At 35.4% G+C, this 17,883-nt stretch overlaps 1 protein-coding gene across 2 annotated transcripts in view; it reads right to left on the minus strand.

The window, feature by feature from the left end:
- Positions 1-17,883, minus strand: part of NBEA (neurobeachin) — a 510,817-nt gene that overhangs the window by 302,038 nt on the left and 190,896 nt on the right. For both annotated transcript variants that reach the window (XM_075050577.1, XM_075050576.1), the window contains exons 30-31: positions 17,720-17,815; positions 3,941-4,379 (exon numbers count right to left, since the gene is read on the minus strand). In XM_075050577.1, the coding sequence (XP_074906678.1) occupies positions 3,941-4,379; positions 17,720-17,815 (535 nt within the window). The remainder of the gene's footprint in view (positions 1-3,940; positions 4,380-17,719; positions 17,816-17,883) is intronic.

Here is a 17,883-nt window from a genome sequence, read left to right on the forward strand (position 1 = left end):
AGACAATCAAACCCGTCTGGCTGGCTGGCAGCTCATTTTGCTGGCAGGTGGCAAACAATTAGACACACCAATTTGTGCCTCCTGATGACATTAAAGCATGAAACTAAGTTGTATGCGGGGCCTAGTGATTTGTGTGAAAGCATTTCAAAAATAATACTCTTTGCCGTGGCAACTCATTTCAGACTGCCACCTCCCATTACGGCTTTGAGCGGTGAAGACGACAGACTTGAGTTACGTGCGGTGCAAGGCCGCTTCTGTTCAATCCGTCATCAGCGCCCCCCGAGACCTCAATCCCCTCCTTTCATCAATATCACCTCATCATTTACATTCGATAGTACTTGAACTGCTGCATACATTAACTGCGCGCAAGTCCTATCTGATAAAACGTTGGACATGTTTTCTGCTTTTGTATTTCCTCTATGACTGCACAAATTCTACAGAAGTATACACTGTAGCCTGCTGCACAACGACTCTTATGAACATAATGGCAATGTGCAATTAAAAGAACATGCAGAGCAAAACGCCTCGTATTAAATGGTAAAATAGAATTCCTAACTTCAATTCTATTTACAGGAGTTTGCTTCATATGGCGTTTACCTGCATGTAAGACCAGTGACTATAGTTAAAGAAATATCTTTAAAACAACAAAGATACTGTTATTTTTCCACTAATCACTTATTACCTGAACTCTTCTTTTACAAGGCACTCAGCCATCCAAATGCAAAAATAAAATAAAAAAAGTCTAGCCTCAAAAGGTCTAAGAATATCTTTTGAGTAAAGTGAAAAATACATTTCTCTAACCTCAATTTGCTTATAAATATGGAATCACTGCGTATATTTTATAAAAACTGAAACAAATAAAACCTGACAAAACAATACACTCCATTGCTCACGATTCTTCCCAGAGACAATAAACATGACCAATAGCCACATTGGTCAGTGAAGTACCAAAACCTGCATAAACTACAGCAGCAGCAGATCCTACAGAAATATGGTCCACAGGCATAGTGTTAGCTTTTAAAAAATATGCAGTGTATATTATGTAATTGTTGTTTTATATCAGTAAACACAATTACATTTACATGAGCAAGTATGGAAAAACAATCACACTGTAATTTTTTTTCAGTTTTTCAATGATAATTGGGATACTATAAGCAACACAAAATGTTCATAAACTGCCACAAGCTAAATTTCATGTTGCTTTCTCAATTAATATTTTAATTAATTCTAATATTATTTCAATATACTATTCAAGGTTCCCCACCCCCCCCACCTTTGTTTCACTCCCATGAAAAGTTATAGGGTCAGGATCTCAATCTGCTCCTCCTTTGTAATTTGAAAAAGAAAAATGACACCACCCCCCATCTTTTGCCTCCAGAGATTGCCACGGTGGTCAAGTAAATACTTTGAAAATATAAGCAAACTGCACAGAGAAGTATTTGCCTGAGGACTGGTCATCGTTCAGTAATGCAGCCGTGAGGTGCAACCAGCCAGCTGAGATCCTGCGGGCTAAGAACATCAGCATTTTTATCAAGATGCCCACAGTTCAATAGCATCCATTTAGTTGGAGGAAAGAGTTTAACACTTCCTGATCTGCTGGGACCTCCCTGAACCTGCCAGTTTTCTCTTCATAGCTGTTGGTTATACTAAAACCATGATCTACCTTGCTCACCAAAATCAGATAGCAGGACCGTCTGTTTAAAAGAAACAAAATATCCCAACAAAATTGATGTAAATGGGCCTTCCTTTGCCTAAACTTCAACCACGACTGCTTTTTTGCTGAAGAAGTAAACAATACCAAGGGCTGACATGGTACAACATAGGCTACCAAGATACAAACACAGCTGTACACTTTGTACGGGAAATCACGGAATCACAACTTGGTCAGTAGGGTAAACAGGATAGGGAAAATCCAAACCGCTAAACCCTCTTGCTCCTAAGCAAACTTGTTAAGTATGAAATGCCTGTCAAAATCTAAATGTGAAACACCTCCCAAATAATTCCATAATTCTGTATTAGCAACTACCAATAATGATGTTCAAAATGTACAAGCAGTCACATTGTCGCAAGAAGAATCTGATGGAGGTGCTCACACTAAATACAGGTTATGGCCAACCTACTGCAGCCCTTTAGAGTTTTTAATACTTTCTTATAAAGCTATAATTTAGAAATGTAGACTGAAACTCATCTCTTCAATCATATCGATGTTAAGTTCCCTCTAACGATGACAAAGACATCTCATGAGGTGATACACTCCATTTTAATTTAGGTGTGTAGCATTTTGTGAATTAACAACAACCCTCTGAATCAAGTATTTTTCTTAACTGACCCAGGGAGAGATTTAGCTGAAAAGGTTCAACTAAAGTAACCTTTTGGTGGTTACAGTTAGATGCCGTTAAATCTACACACAGCACAAATTTTTGTACTGCTTGATGTACAAAAAAGCACTCTGGAGTATCATGGTTCCTCAGAGAATAAGGAAAAATTCCTAACCGTATAGAAAAAAAAAAATATTTTTCACTTCACATTGAAAACACTCTGAAATCAAAACATGCAGACTGGTAAACAAACAAACAAAACCCTTTTAATGAAATAGTTGCTAAGTGAGTTTTCTCTGGAATGGCCTTAAGACCTAAAATATTATTAGAAAGGGATATATTCATTGCTTCTAAAACACATTTCACTTTTCCTATCTTGATCCAATCTTCTTTATTACAACAGATGCTATCTGATTGTTTATTTAATTATTTCAGAAAAGCAGCCTCAGTACTTATATATACACACACAGACAAAAAGGCATCAGCTTGTCTATGGAATTCATAACGAAAAAGTGCTTCTTCACTTTTATTCTAAAATTCTCATGTATCTTCTTGCACTTTACTGTTTACATTACACTGAGAACATTGATTACATATTGTTTTTCTTAAGACTTTAATGAAGACATTTTTGCAGGTTTTCTGTAAATGCAGATGGATTTTTCTCATAAATCACAACATAGCCTCTGTTTTACTTTTATTTCCTTCAGAATTTTAATTTATGTACCTGCATGATAAGCTAATATATTTCCACAAATTTGCTTAAAATTTTAAGACATGTTTTAACATATCTTTAAGTTAAGTCTTGATTCCATTTTTTACTTTTTAAAAACATTTTTATGAAGAAACTGTAGGGATCTTGTCATACTGGAAAACGTAACCACATCAACACCTGTAAGAGCTCCTTGCCCAGGTTAAGACTGAACCCACAATGGATCAAGTTCCCCTTCTTGTGGAAGGATGTTGTCATTTGCACATCTTATCACAATTTCTACATTCAGGATAACTGAGATGAACTGGGCATTTAAAGAAAAGTATATTGACTAGAAGCTGGGAAACTACAACCTAAAAAGAGAAACAAAGCACTCTCTGTGGAAATGTTCAGCAGTTTATTTTTAAACCCTAACTTTTGAGCATATTTGCTGTTTAAAGACCTAAAAGGAAACTGGTTTCCACCATGGCCATGCAAACAATTTGCCATGGTTGAGGCATTTCAGTACTAGAAAACAGTGCAATGATGGATCCAATTAAGATTTAAGCCTTTGAAAGAATATTCAACTGAATTTCTGCACAGTCTGTTCTATATCAGCAGATATTACCCCTCCTCCTCACTGAAATGCTGTTTTAAAGGAAAAAAAGATTTTATTGCAAAAATATTTCTTTAAAACAGGCTTCTTTTCCAAGTACCTCGTACAGTTTTATTCACTGCTGACAGAGAAAAACAAGGTGAATTACTTTTATCTATACTATACGGTCCGTTTTGGTAACACAGAAAAGGAGAAGTAATGCAGCTGTTTTTTAACATAGTCTAATACAAACCAATAGAAGAATAACCACGTTAAAAAAAAAAAATCCTTCAAACTTCTGAATTACATCAATATAAAATAATGAATCCAGCCATATACCTGTCAAATGAGTGAAACTGCATGGGAAGAATAGCCTGAGCTTCTCTCTTCAGCGCAGGATCTGGGTAAGGGATCGGATCCGGACCACATTCTGCAATTTCAACGGGGGCTGCCACAAGACTTTTCAGTATTTCCTTGACATTGATGCCTTTACTTTGGCTGATACTGGATATTGATGATGCAGGTTTCAGGATTTCACTGGGGCTTTCCGTTAAGCTCTCCTGAGATTTCTTCACTTCCGAAGACAAAGTAGACAACAGCTCACTCATCGCATCAGGGCCCGTGCTGGTCTCCAAGTCTGTCCCATTCAAAATATTGGGCATCTGTTCATCTCCAATTCCAGAATCTGTATGAGGAATAGAGCTTTCCAGCTGAATATCTTCAACTGGTGTTGGTGTTTCTTTATCTTTGATGTTTTCTGGAAATACAGTTGGTGTCTCTGCAGTGAAATATAGATTATGAACAATATTTATAACTTAGTTTGATTATTTTTCCTAAAAATATGATCATAAGGTTTTATGAGACAGAAATGTGTTAGAAAGCCCTCAAATCTTAGTAGTTTAAACCTTGAAAACTCATTTTACATACACAACATTTTGCTTTCAACAGCTGTTTGGCATATATAAAGGCTTGGAAGAGGGAGCCCAAAGTTGCATTATGAAAGCTCAGTGACATTTAGAAATTACAGCCCACTACTCAAACAGTAATCAAATAGCCAAATACTGCCAGAAAAAACAACATTAAAAATTATAACCTATCGACTGCGTATCCGTATGATCTCTGAGACTACTGGAAGAGAAAAATGCAATCACTTATGCTTTAGGATTACTATAAAATTTAGTCTTTTTAATAGTGTCAGCAAATATTAAACTTGCATTCAGAAGAAAACTACTAGACCTTCTGTTCGCTTTGTCTTTTGTTTGAAATGTGTATTATACACATTTTCACACACATATCATTACATCAAATACAAATTTATTTATACGAATTAAAAAAAGAAGTGTTATTGTTGATTCTTTAGATAACTCCCCCTTCCCCATGAAAGGTAAAATTCTGTAATTCTTTCAAGCAAACATTAAGAACAAAATAAACACAGCTTTATGGAGACGAGCAAGTGAAATCTGTCAAGTTTGGAACATTTCCAGATTGAAACGGGCTGTACAACATCTTGTAAGCGAGAAAAGCGTACCTCTATTAATTACCTCAGTGAAACAGACAAACAACTTCATTAAATATGAGTAATTTGCTATGCTTAGTGGAAAGTTTGGTAGAGTTGTGAATAAATTCCATATTCATCTTTTTGGTTACATTTTTTTAGAGCAACAGACTGTGGCTATTTTTAGTGACAAAAAGCTTGCACTCAAACGGATTTTTCAATTTATTTTCATTGGATCATTTGTCTTGATTATAAAATTTAGCTGGCCTACATATGAAATAGGAACAGGTCTGGGGTGGGGGTTTTGATGGTTCTGATATAGCAGTTCAGATATTATGGGAAATATTTTACAACATACTTAGGTGAAGCTCAGCCCTTCTGACTATTCCAGACAAAATCTGCTTCAGCAATGTAACTTTAATAACAATCACATAACTTATTACCAATTGTTTAATACAGTCAGGTGTAAAACATCTACATATTTACCACATGGGCATAAGCGTGTGTGTATGCATGTGCACATAAAAAAATTCTATGTGAGATTATTCATGTGTTTGAACTAATGGTAGTGTAAACCTCTCCATGTGTACAAGTATTAACAAACAGGTATAGACAGAACAGAAGAAGCTTTTAAAAATATAAAGCAGAATAACCCATTATAAGGAGCATTGTTTTCTTCTTTTAACAGCCATAAATGCTAAGCCACTTCCTTTTTCTCTTTCTTCTAAGTGCCTTGAACACATCTTATCAAATAGATATGAGCCCTGCTTTGTGAAGCAGGAAGTAGAAACTGGATTTATGAGCTGCATAAAATGCACTTCGCATCTGCTGGGTCAGGAAGTAAGAAAACCCGCATCTACTTAGTACTGCCTATATTCGGCACAGAAGGACATCTGATCCGCAGAATGATCCTAATGAATTTTCTGCTTGTTTGTCTCTTTAAACTCCATCCATACAAAGACAACACTTTTCAACTGAAGGGAAGAGTAGGACCGGACTGCCAGTCAAGCATATAGTTGCCCTTGTAATGTATGGTAAGTAAAATAGCATAAGGATCCACTATTATGTAAATGAAAAAAGGGCACTGAAAAAAGAAGATGGTCCACTACACAGTGAAGTTTTAGCACACCTAACCTCCATTTTCGTTAAGGTGAACAACGCCGAACGGAAAACCAAAGACAGGAAAGCTAGTAGAAATGCAGTTGTGGAAATTCAAATACCCTAACTAAACCAGAAGAAAGATTTTAATGTATTAAAATCATGGGAATGAACTGACTCCAAGCCAATTTTGAACGAAACAGCCTATGAAATTACTGGTCTAGTAGCAAGTACTTTTGCCAAACAGGTAAGCGGAGATAGCAACATATGACTGGAGAAAACCACACGTGGTTTCTCTTTTTAAGAAAGGGCAAAAGATGATCGGGACAACTACAAGCCTTCAAGAGTAAGCAAGATTTCAGGATGTATTTCGGAGAAAAGAATAGTAATGGAATGGAACAAGAACAATTACAAAATGGCTTTGCTAAAAGAGCTTTTTAAATATCTATTCCTCAAAGAAAATAAGGGCCAATGTAGTAAAATTCAGTAAAGCTGGGGTTGTCACAACAGATAGTAATTTAGTCAGGAGAACCTGGACATTAAGAGAATGTGGGAAAAGAAACTGGCTAAGAAGGAGCCATCAAATAGTTTTAAAAGTTAAAACATCAGACCGAGATAAACTACCACCGGAGTTATCTAGTTTAAATTTTAATAAAGATTTCAGGTGAAAAAGTAAAAGCATTCTGGTGAAATTTGCTGATGACAAAGTTACAAGGTACAATTGATGGCCACAGAAGGATGATTGTAAGAAGGCATTATGACAGAACTGCAAATTACACTTAATAGTGAAAAGCTATGCATCCACTGACTAACATGGAGATTCCCATTATAACTGGAATTCATCAACTGGAAATGACTGAAGAGAAGGACCTGGATACGTCACTCACTGGGTAACTATTCAGTTACCAATACAACACTGCCATGGAAAAATCAAATGTGATTTCCAACTTTTCTGAAGAAGTAGTTCCTGCAAAAAATAAGTATTAATGGCATTAGAGAGAGCTTTGACAGGGTTCATTAGAGAATACTGTGTATGCTGTTATGTTTGAGAAAGATGGAAGTGCCACTATGGAGATCCACAGTGATCTACTGTTGCAGAAGAACAGTTTGGCTGCCATAGTCTGGCCAAACTAATACTGAGAGGGTATACAGCAGCTATCATACATGTATTTTCAGGATGCAAACTCCCCAAAAGGATTTAAGCTAAATGGAAGAGTTGGCATGAGAAAAACAGTGCAAGCTCACCAGGAATAAATTTAGTTTGGGAAGTGACAGCCATCAATATGGAATTAAGATTCTGAAATACCTTTATAGTCAGAGTAGCAAGTTCAAAAAACAGAACTAATTTTGAGATGCTATACATAGGACTGCACTTAATTACTCAGCAGGTGCCTTGTAATCCTTTGTTCCCAAAGGAGAATAAAATGCCTAGAGGATTGCACCATTTGAAGCTAAAAATGGATGCAAAATTAAATTTGTGGATATAGAATTAAGGTATGACATACTATACAATACATAACACTAATTAAAATTATTTAGGAAAAAAGTATCAAGAGAAGTTATTCTACATACAGGTAAGTGCATGGCTACTTGATTTTCACAGAAACCAGACTTATATCTTTACTTTTCTTACTGTTCCTCCAGTACCTAATATGAATACGCTGCACCAAGTCAGTTAAGCTTAGTCTGATTTAGCACTATGAATAACTATCTCTAAAAACTACGTAAATCCAATGCATTAACTCTCATTTTTAAAACATCAAGCAAGCTAAATGAGTAAGGGTTTAAAAGGTCTGATTTACTTTTTGTAAAGCAAAGGAAAATAAACTCAGATCAGATAATGCTGCTTAAAAACTGCCTCTCAAATAGGACTACTAGCAAATTAGTATTTGTGAAATTCAAATAAATACGTCTGAAAAGATGTATTATAAGACCTTCTGGATCAGCATTATTATTTTAGGCAAATTATAAACTCCTTAGCATGGGTCACAAAACCCAACCAATTTTAGTTACAACACTGCATATCCACAAGTTTTATTCTATGTTCATTTATTCTGTGTCATAGCACTTCTGTTGCCTTTAGAATTCAGGAATGAAGAATTCTGCTTCATAAAGTTATTTAGAAAAATCTTAAACAGGTCATGCGTATGCTTTTATAAAAATCCTAAATACTCAAAGCAACTTAGCAAAATGATAAACATGAACAGAAGCAAAAATATAACTGATTGCATCTGTCCATGTTATAACATTGTGACAGTAAGCCTGTAAATTTTCAGCAAACCTCATCAGTTTTCTGCAGCACAAGGCCATGTCAGTAGACAAAGCAGAAACATTACTAGATCTAGCGATCTTAACCCTGTCAGAAATTGGCAGTTGGAAGCCAGATGCCTCCTCCTTACTGTTTTTCATTGTAACTAATGAGTTCATCTACTACATTATGGGAAAAATATGGGCTTAAGTTAACTAAATGACATATTGTATATCTGGTGACCTCATCCGTCACGCTCCTTCCCTAAAATATCTTGTTTGCTTGTGATTTATGAAGTGTATTGTAATTGTTTTAACCTACTGAGTTACCTAAATAGCTCTTGCACTGCTTCCATATGCCTAAAAAATACCCCCCTCCTCCATGTTTATTAACTTAATAATGAGACATTTCATATCTGTGGTAAATATATACAATTTTGCTGTGATAAAAAATGACAACACAAAATACTCTGCTTTTAATCTTTATTTACTTTAAAGAAATGGAAAAATTGTGTGTGTGTTCCTGTGGTCTTTTTTCCTTTTCATCTCATTAAACCTCCCTACTAGATAAAAATAAGCTAAAAAATTTTCAAAAGTAAAAAAGTATGAAAATTATTCTTTTTAACTGCTTACAATATGGCTGAAAATTTATTTGAAAGTCATTCTATCTCAAATAATTGTCAAATTTCTGCTGCAAACAATATAGCAACATTTGGCAATGGAAGGGTTGGGGCGATCTTAATATAGGAGTTGCTGCCACCTTTCAGTCTGCATGTGTGCTGGAAAATCTATGAGTTGTTTTCTGTGTGGCTATCTTAAGGCATTGATAATAACCTTATCAGCTGCCTTTTACATGCCCCTTTGTAGTATTCTACAAACTTTCAGGGCCAGGTTACTGCAAGCTGAGAATGCTTTCAATCCACCTAGGCAGCGATATTATAGCCTCCTCCATAGGTGACAGAGTCAACTCATCAATTCCTGAGCTCTGGGCTATAAAGAGAGAGTGAAAAAAATTCATCCTAGCAACATCAATCTACTGGTTTTCATATATGAGAAGCAGCACAGTTAAACAGAGATGAGAAACGAAGTATAGGGACAGAATCAGAGTAATAAGGGTCTGACTTAAAAGTACATTGAAAGGAGTAACCAAGAACGGAGTTGGAGTAGAAATGTCCTCAGAGGCTGCGGCACAACGGGGAGAAGAATCACCCTAAAAGAAACATTAGGATGCCAAGCTGCTCTGTATTTGCTCAGGACCTTTTCTCCTGTTGATATTTCTATTTCTGTGTGAAAGTTATAAAGAGACCAGAGTAAAAATTCCCTGTATAGTGATGGGGATCATGGCCCAACCATGTAACGTGTACTCATTTTGGCAGCCTGCCCGGTATTACTCGTCACGTAATAACTATGAATTAATAGGCAAATTTAGTTGTGCCCCACTAATGGAGTTCATGGCATTCTGTTATTTCTGAGGCAAGGCTATCTGAGCAACACCAACTTTTATTTTGCAGAACTCGTTTGTTGTTCTAAAAATTTTTTAAACAAGTTTCCTTATTAATTGAATTATAAAAAAGTGAGGAAAAAGAGCCTGGCTTAGGGTTACTATTTGCAATTCTTGCACTATCAGGCTTTCATCTAGGAAAACGTTTGATAAATGCAGCACCAGAGCGGGTTTGTCAGGGGAAAGGATGTAGGTCTGGATCAGGAGGAAAAAAAGAGAGGCTCCGAAACGGAGCAGGAAAGACTTAGGGTGGGGAAATCAAGGTTGGGAAGTGATTGAAGAGGACAAAGGCACCATCGGCCCTTTTCCACAGCCGGACACCTGTAAGTGCACGTCTTCTCTTTTTGCTCACTGGAAACTGCTTCTGTTTGCTCAAATTCCTCAAAAGTCTTATCAGTTGTTTCTCTCCCCACAGTCACTCCTGGACTCAGGCAGGGATGCAAGGCAGCTCCTTCTACCTTGACCAAAGAAGGAGTATTAAAAGAGCCACCTACGACAGACGTAACTCTTGCTCTGTTTAGACAATGCCTTAAATTCTACCTTACTAATCAAACCTCTTTCACTCAGTGCTTGACAGATAAGACATCTGGACATCACTCTGATTACCTGGTTGCCAAACAAAATGCCAGCCGTCCTAAAACAATGCCTTACCAAGGCATTAACTAAAAAAGACTTAAAATAAATGTAAGAAAATGAAAAGTTTTATTAAAGACATGTCAACTTTAGAGTGTAAAACCAGCTGTTTACATCTGAAACAAAAAACAAATACAAATTAGGAACAATATGGTAATATGTATTTTTTCTAGGTGAATTTCCCTAGTTTTTGTCAGTTTTATTTCTTTATTTATCTTTTTTACTTTCGTCTTGTGTAAACTCAAGAACACATAATGAAAAAATATATTAGTTGGCAGTTATCTATGATAATATCTGTATTTCTGACACATGCTGAGAAAGCTGATGTTTTTGTGATTAGACATTTCTTGCAAAAGAAATAAAAAAATTCTGTCACCTAGGTTACAGCATCCAGCAACAGAAGTTAACAGTGAAGCACAGAGTATGTTCCATACATATGATGAAACTTATACTAAAATTTTTTTATATGAAGCACTGCTTTGAAAAATCAAACACTTTTAAAACATCTGTAATTTGTACAAATGAAAATAAGTATTGATGTCACTTAAAAAAAAAATCCCTATTACAACTGCTTCGTGTGTACATAATGACTGATCAATTAATAATGAAATACATGTGCAAACCTCACTTCTGATGCCTTAAGTAGTTGGTGAAGGGCAATAAATATTAGATCAAGATGTATTTATTACTATCTCATGATCTTCAAATGCATGTCCTCTCAGAAGCAGTTGGAATAAGCAGTATGTATTTCATCAGGAAAGTAGTATGATAATTTGAGCAGAAGGCAGAAATTCAGCAGAATTTGAATTTTATGATTCTCATGATTATCATCCATGTCCCTTATAACATTTCCCTCAGTTTCTTGAAAACATATGTACAACTAGATTTTGAGGAAGATGGAGCCATGAATTTTGTCAGGACTTTGTGGAGGCAAAGGATATTTTGACAGGCAGTGGAAATTAGTCCACTTTGCATAGTTAGACTGCTACCCTTATGCAATATATTTAGTTTAAAAATAGACTGGAAATCTCTACGCTATTATATTAGGAATACAAACAACAGTGTAGCAATGTACAGTACCCTGAGTACTGTATACCTATGAGATCAGAAAAACTTGATGCTTTACTTGTCTTCAGAGAAAAAGCTGTTTCTGCAACTTTTTAATATAGTTCAATCTGTCAAGGAAAAAAAAAAAAAAAAAATCAATGGCTGCCAGTCCATCCACAGCACATACTTTTAAGAAATCTGTTCATTTACAGTGCTTTGGGAAAAATACAGACAGTGATATCAAGGGAGTTTAAAAGCCAATCAATTTTTGATAAAATGTTGTGATAAGCTACATACTGATTTTCTTCACACAATACGTTCTAAGGTAAATTGCACTGTTGCGGTGCTTTCATTTTTGAAAGACTCCTGAATAATGCTAAGTGGAAACATCAATTTTTAACTGAAAATATCCTTCCATTCTTTGGTTAACATTAGTTGTGTTCTCAGTAATTAACAGGCTGCCAGCTGAAGTGTAAAAAAAGATTATTCACACTTTTCCACTGATAGAGCTGTGGAAGCACTGTTGAAAGAAACAGTAGTCCAATAAACCTTAAGGGTAAGCAAGGATAGCTTCAATAATGACCAGAATTGAGAAAACTCATCTTAAGTGATCCTGACCACCATAGCTAAAACTATTTCAAGTTCATAGCTGTAATTTGAAGAGGTTACTTGGTTTTACGTGATAAGGCTGATTAGCTGCTATTAACGGAAGATACTGTGCTCCTCTATTTCTCCTGTGCCTTATTCCAATGACAAGATATTTCTGCTCTCAAAATATGTATCCATTGCCCTCTACCTGGTAAGAGAAAGGGCTACTCTCAATTTTTCAGTCTCAACTTCCACACCTTCCAGACGTAAGAGAGATATGTTCATACCAATTTTGGGAAAACATCCCTATCTTACCAGAGAAATCAACTGAAAACAAAACATTATTTCCTAAGCTATTCCAATTGCTGCCATTCCTGATATACAAATGTCAGTGTTTTATGCTCAGTTCACAAGGGTAGTTCTTACTGATGGAAAGTAAAGACCACTAATGATGTCTTGACTGACACGATTTTATCTTAAAATGGCTGTGGGAATGGGCAAGTTCCACTGCTCAGATGCACTTTCAGAATGTGCCAGTAAGTCAGAAGCCTTGCAAGGCTCTTGATAACCCTCCTACGAAGACCTGAACCTCCTCTGACGTTAAGATTCATTTCATGTATTTGCTTGCAAAATAAAAGAGAAGCAGCTTGTCTACCTTCCATGGGAAGTAGCTTTGCTTACTGGGACTATCTTCATCCTTCTGAATTTGAAAGCAAGCTTTTCAGAGGACTCAAAATCATCCCCCATCACCAGGAGTAGAGATTAAGCTTTAGCACTGCTTCCCTACTAAATACAACACAGCTCGGATTTCTCACACCAGATCTTTGTGGAAGATGTTGCTAAAGATGAAAGCCAGAGATTTTTATAAAGGAGTTCGCTAGTACATCAGGCTGCAGGGAACAGTCTCCTTTGAGGATCTCAAGCACTCAGCAGGCACAAAGGGAAACTGGAATACTTGTAAGACAAAGAAGAACAAACCTGAAAATCCCCTCAACCATACAACAAAACAAATCAGTATTCAAAAATACAATGGAGAAAGTTGCATCGCACAACGTTAAGTAGAGAAGAAATAAGGGGCTGTGGAGGGACAATGATATGCATTGCTCAGATTTATTAGATGCCAGGTACAAAGGGAACACGCCTGCCAACCATTAGGTTGAAGACTTTATGTAATTGTTTAGATGGATATATAGTTCCTACTTTCAAACCATATACATGTAGTACTCATGAAGAAGAATATGTATCTATGAACATATATGTAACAAATTATAGCTATCTATGGGATGGGGATATTACCGAGGCACATAATGTCATCCAACTGGATTAAGTGCCTTAAAGAATTTCATGCCAGCTTTTGTCATAAAGCAAGTTTTGTGTCTGGAGTTCGGTTAAACCTTGTCAAAGGAGCCAGATTAATCTGGCCAAGGCAGAGGTGTACAATGATATCTATAGTGAATGGAAAAAGATAGGGATTTCTAGTGCCCAACGTATCTCACTTTTAAGGAGATCTCTAAAGCAGATCAGATGAATTGTACCCTAAATGTGCCCTAACTTCTCTCCACCTGTTTTAAAGGGAGACTAGGATGACTAGCTCAGACACTGATTCACTACTGATATTTTCCAGAAAGTACAACTCACATATGACTGATGATTTTGAGATAAAACCTGAAAATGTAGTACAGAGCTTTTGGTCTTACTGGAATATCCCCAGTCACAGAGACAGTGAGAATGATAAAGAATGTTTCTATCATCTTCGACTAGTCAGGTGAAAACAACTCTCCCCTTCTGGAAAAGACATTGTGAATGCTATTCCCATCTTTACTACACCTCAATATTTTAATTATGTTGAAGAACTTATCTTCATCACAGACAGTTGAAGAAAGCCGATGAACCAAAAGGTCTGTAAGGCCAGGCAACTTTTTAGATCACTTGACAGGCTCTTGCATTTAAATAATTCCTGGTTTAAAGTCTCCATTTTGAAATATTCACAAATGCAGAGAAACTGAGCCATTTGACATCGCAGAAGTCTAACTCATTCTAATTCTTTGGTATTGTGAACAGAAAGAAGCAAGTCTGGCAACATTTACTTTTGTAGGACTGTTTTTCCTCAGACATCCTTCAGATGCAAGAGAATAGTTCTGATCTGTTATTTTCCTTGAGACTGTGATAATAAATTACTCCAAAGAGTGACATTATATATGACCTAAACTGAAAAGAGAAGGAGCTTTCTTTTCATTTTGCAAGTTCTGCTTTGTCTGACTAAGCACAGACTATTTCAGAAGTACTGCAGACCCTTTAAAGTTATCAGAAACTAGTAGGAGAAACGCTTGCAACAAACTGATGACAAGGAGTAAATCTACAGCTAAAGACAAATGCTTCTCCTCCCCATGGATCAGCTTAGAAATGAAAATAAATACAGAAGTATAGAACACGATAAATAAATAAACATTTTTATTGTTTAATGGTAGTCATGGACACCACTGTTTTTTATTCCTTCCCAGGTATGTCCTTTCTCCTTTAAGAACCATAGGATAACATATAGCTTGAGAACAATATTTGATTAACAGTAAAAGAAACATTAAATCCTTATATTACCACCTACAAACATTTCTAAGTAAAGGTAGAATATATTTCCCTGCAAAGCCTATTTTAAAGTCTTTTATTTCAGTACTACGTTTTATTCACACATGATATCATCAATATACTAGGCAAAGGTCAACATTTTATAGGAAGAGAACCAACAAGCTTCATATCAATTATAATGATGTTTAAAATTTTTGTAATCTGCGCTTGACACCAACTGTAGTTGCTCATAAGAAGCACACCCGAATCACATACTGTAACGTGCCTGAGACAAGTAGGGTTTCACACAGCCTTAAACATATTTTAACTAAAGATACTGCCCCATGTAAAGAAAGAAAAAAGAAGCATCACTAAGAACAAAATCAGTATCTTTCTTGAATACCAGTAATATACCTACTTCTATCTTACCCTTCCCCTGACAAGTTTCTGGTCAGATAGTTAGATTCCATTGGCTAAAAAGGGATCTTTTTTAAGCAGCCAATTCCTCTCCATTTATTCATAGAGATCTGTTCCAAGGTTCTAACAATAATGATACAATTTGCTGTATTGAATTGGACTGACAGAGAATGAATCCTTTACATCCGTTTAGTGTCACGTGGAATGAATAAAATATAGAGACTTTACTTCCCTGTAACAACTGAATTTTTATCCATTTTTTAATAAATAGGATTTTGCTTTAAAAATACGTATTTACTTTTAAATGCTGCATTAAACCACTCTATAATATATTAAAATACCTTAAAATTTAAAATAATATTCAAATATTACATGCTTGCTGTCAACATCTGAAAGCATGTCAGATCACTAAAAGGAAACCAATTGGCTTAGCCACTGGAACGAAAGATTCTTGAAATGACAAAATAGGTTTTGACTTTTAGCCTTTTCTGACAGTGTTGGCAATTTTTTTCCATTTCACTTCCTGCTAATGGTGTTCAAAACTGGGGGACTGGGTTCTGAATATAAAAAGCAGAAACATTTTTCTTCTCTAACGGGTAAAGCAGTTAGGTGTAAGAGGCTGAGACCTCAGAGTTAAAACCTTGAAGGACATGATGACAAATAAAATAACTGGCTACAGATAACATTTCCTTTATTGAATAACTTGTTTCTAAAGCCAAAACACTTTTCTTTTGTATCCTGCTCACACTTCCACTATCGCTCTATTGAACTATTTTAAAAACAAAACTATATTTTACTTGAGCTCAAGGTAAAACAAGTACTATAGACAATAGTACAGAAGACACAATTCTTAAAAAATGCTTTATCTGAAATATTTTGGTGAGTTTGTAAGGCTGCCTCTATTTCTTCTTAAACCGTTTTCTGCTTTTGTTACACATTTTATTCATGTACTATATGTGGATAAGAAGAAAAAACTGTTTGTTTTTCCCCTCTTTTTGACACCCATTATATAAAATGTCAAGCTTTGTACAAATAGCAATATAATCTCATTTATGTTGCATAATTTATTTTTACTGTATTAAATTTAATAAAAATCAAAATGTCTTTCAATAACTGTGTTTTAAGGCAGTCTAACCAGTCCCAGTTTTCAAGCAAAGGTGGCTAAAAAAAAATATCCTATGCCTGATACACAGAAACATGCTATAAATGGAAGAAAGAAAAAAAAAGAGAAAGCCACATTTAATGAAGTTTTAGGGTTTGTTCTGTAGTACCATATAGTGCTGTAGTACTCTTCTGAACTAAGAGCAAATGATTCCTTTTTTTATCAATGATGGATTAAATCATACAAATGCAACTATGTCACAACAAAGAATATTACATGAGCAAACTGAATGTCCAAAAATGTATTTTTTTCTTTGTATGGCAGACAGTAGTCTTATTAATCAAAATCACAAACCCTTACTAGTTGTTAGGATTTAAAACAATTTATAATATACTTACATGCACACACCAAAGTTTAAGAAATGCCAGATTAACATAGTGATAGTTTAAGTTGATGTAATGAATATTTTAACAACATGCTCCCAGAACAGCATATGATAAACATAAGTTGCATTATTACTGAAGTAGGAAGTTAACCATTTCTGTTCTTTCTAAACAGGATGCAATTTTAAAACTCTTAGGCTTTTTACAATGCAATCTTTTTACCCATGGAAATTTTTCAAAATGATACCAAGAACTTTTTAATCAGATTACATTTTTCAACATATTTTACATTTCTGTATTTGCAGCACAGTGCATGCAAATAAATGGGGAAATGTACATGCAAACTGAGCTTAAGTTACATTCAGGTAACCCTCTCCTTTTCAAGTAATGACATCTGAAAAACATTCCCTACATTATATAGTATCTATTCAAACAAACAAACAAACAAACAAAACAGATCAGGCCCAAAACATATAATAGTTGCTGTGGTCACAAAAGCAGTTTCCTTCAAGAAAAGCACAGCACAGCACATTAACTAACAGGCATAAAATAATTCACAATACATACAATATCAGAGGTTTACATACCATCAAGAGGGCAAGAAAAAAAGCAAGAAAGGAAGGCAAAAGAACAGGAAAAGGTATGGGGAAAGGGAATACTACAAAAGTACTACATACTTTATCTGGTATGCAATATTTTTAAAATAGGTCTGATTTTACTTTTATGGAGCTAATATTGTAGCAGAATAACCACAAACCAAAAGCATTTAAAATTTTCTATATCCATTCCCTCCTCCTGACTGCTTTTTTCTTTTTTTAATTTTATTTTACTTCATAGTAAGTGAAGTTAATAAATGGTAGTAAAAGTGGGAAAGAGATTTCCTAGAGAAATGTAGGCAGGAAGTTTTAAAGGTATCGTCAGGTCTGATCTCCATGTAACCTGAGGCGTATACTTATTTATCAACAATTACATCACAGTTAGTTCTTGAATTACATTACATTAAATAAGAACACCCAAACAGGTTAGGAGATGATGTTAATATTACCTTTGTAAAATGAGTGGGCAAAGCTCTGCTCAGGAATTAACTTGGCAAGGAATCCATGGTTCAAACTTGGGTGAGGGATAGATGGTATGACCACAACTGTGGAGAAAATCATGGAATCAAATGTGAGCCAGCTAGTATTCATGTGTGGCCTGGTCCACTGTGGA

Source organism: Buteo buteo, chromosome 18 (genome assembly GCF_964188355.1).
Source record: "Buteo buteo chromosome 18, bButBut1.hap1.1, whole genome shotgun sequence".
NCBI lineage: Eukaryota > Metazoa > Chordata > Aves > Accipitriformes > Accipitridae > Buteo > Buteo buteo.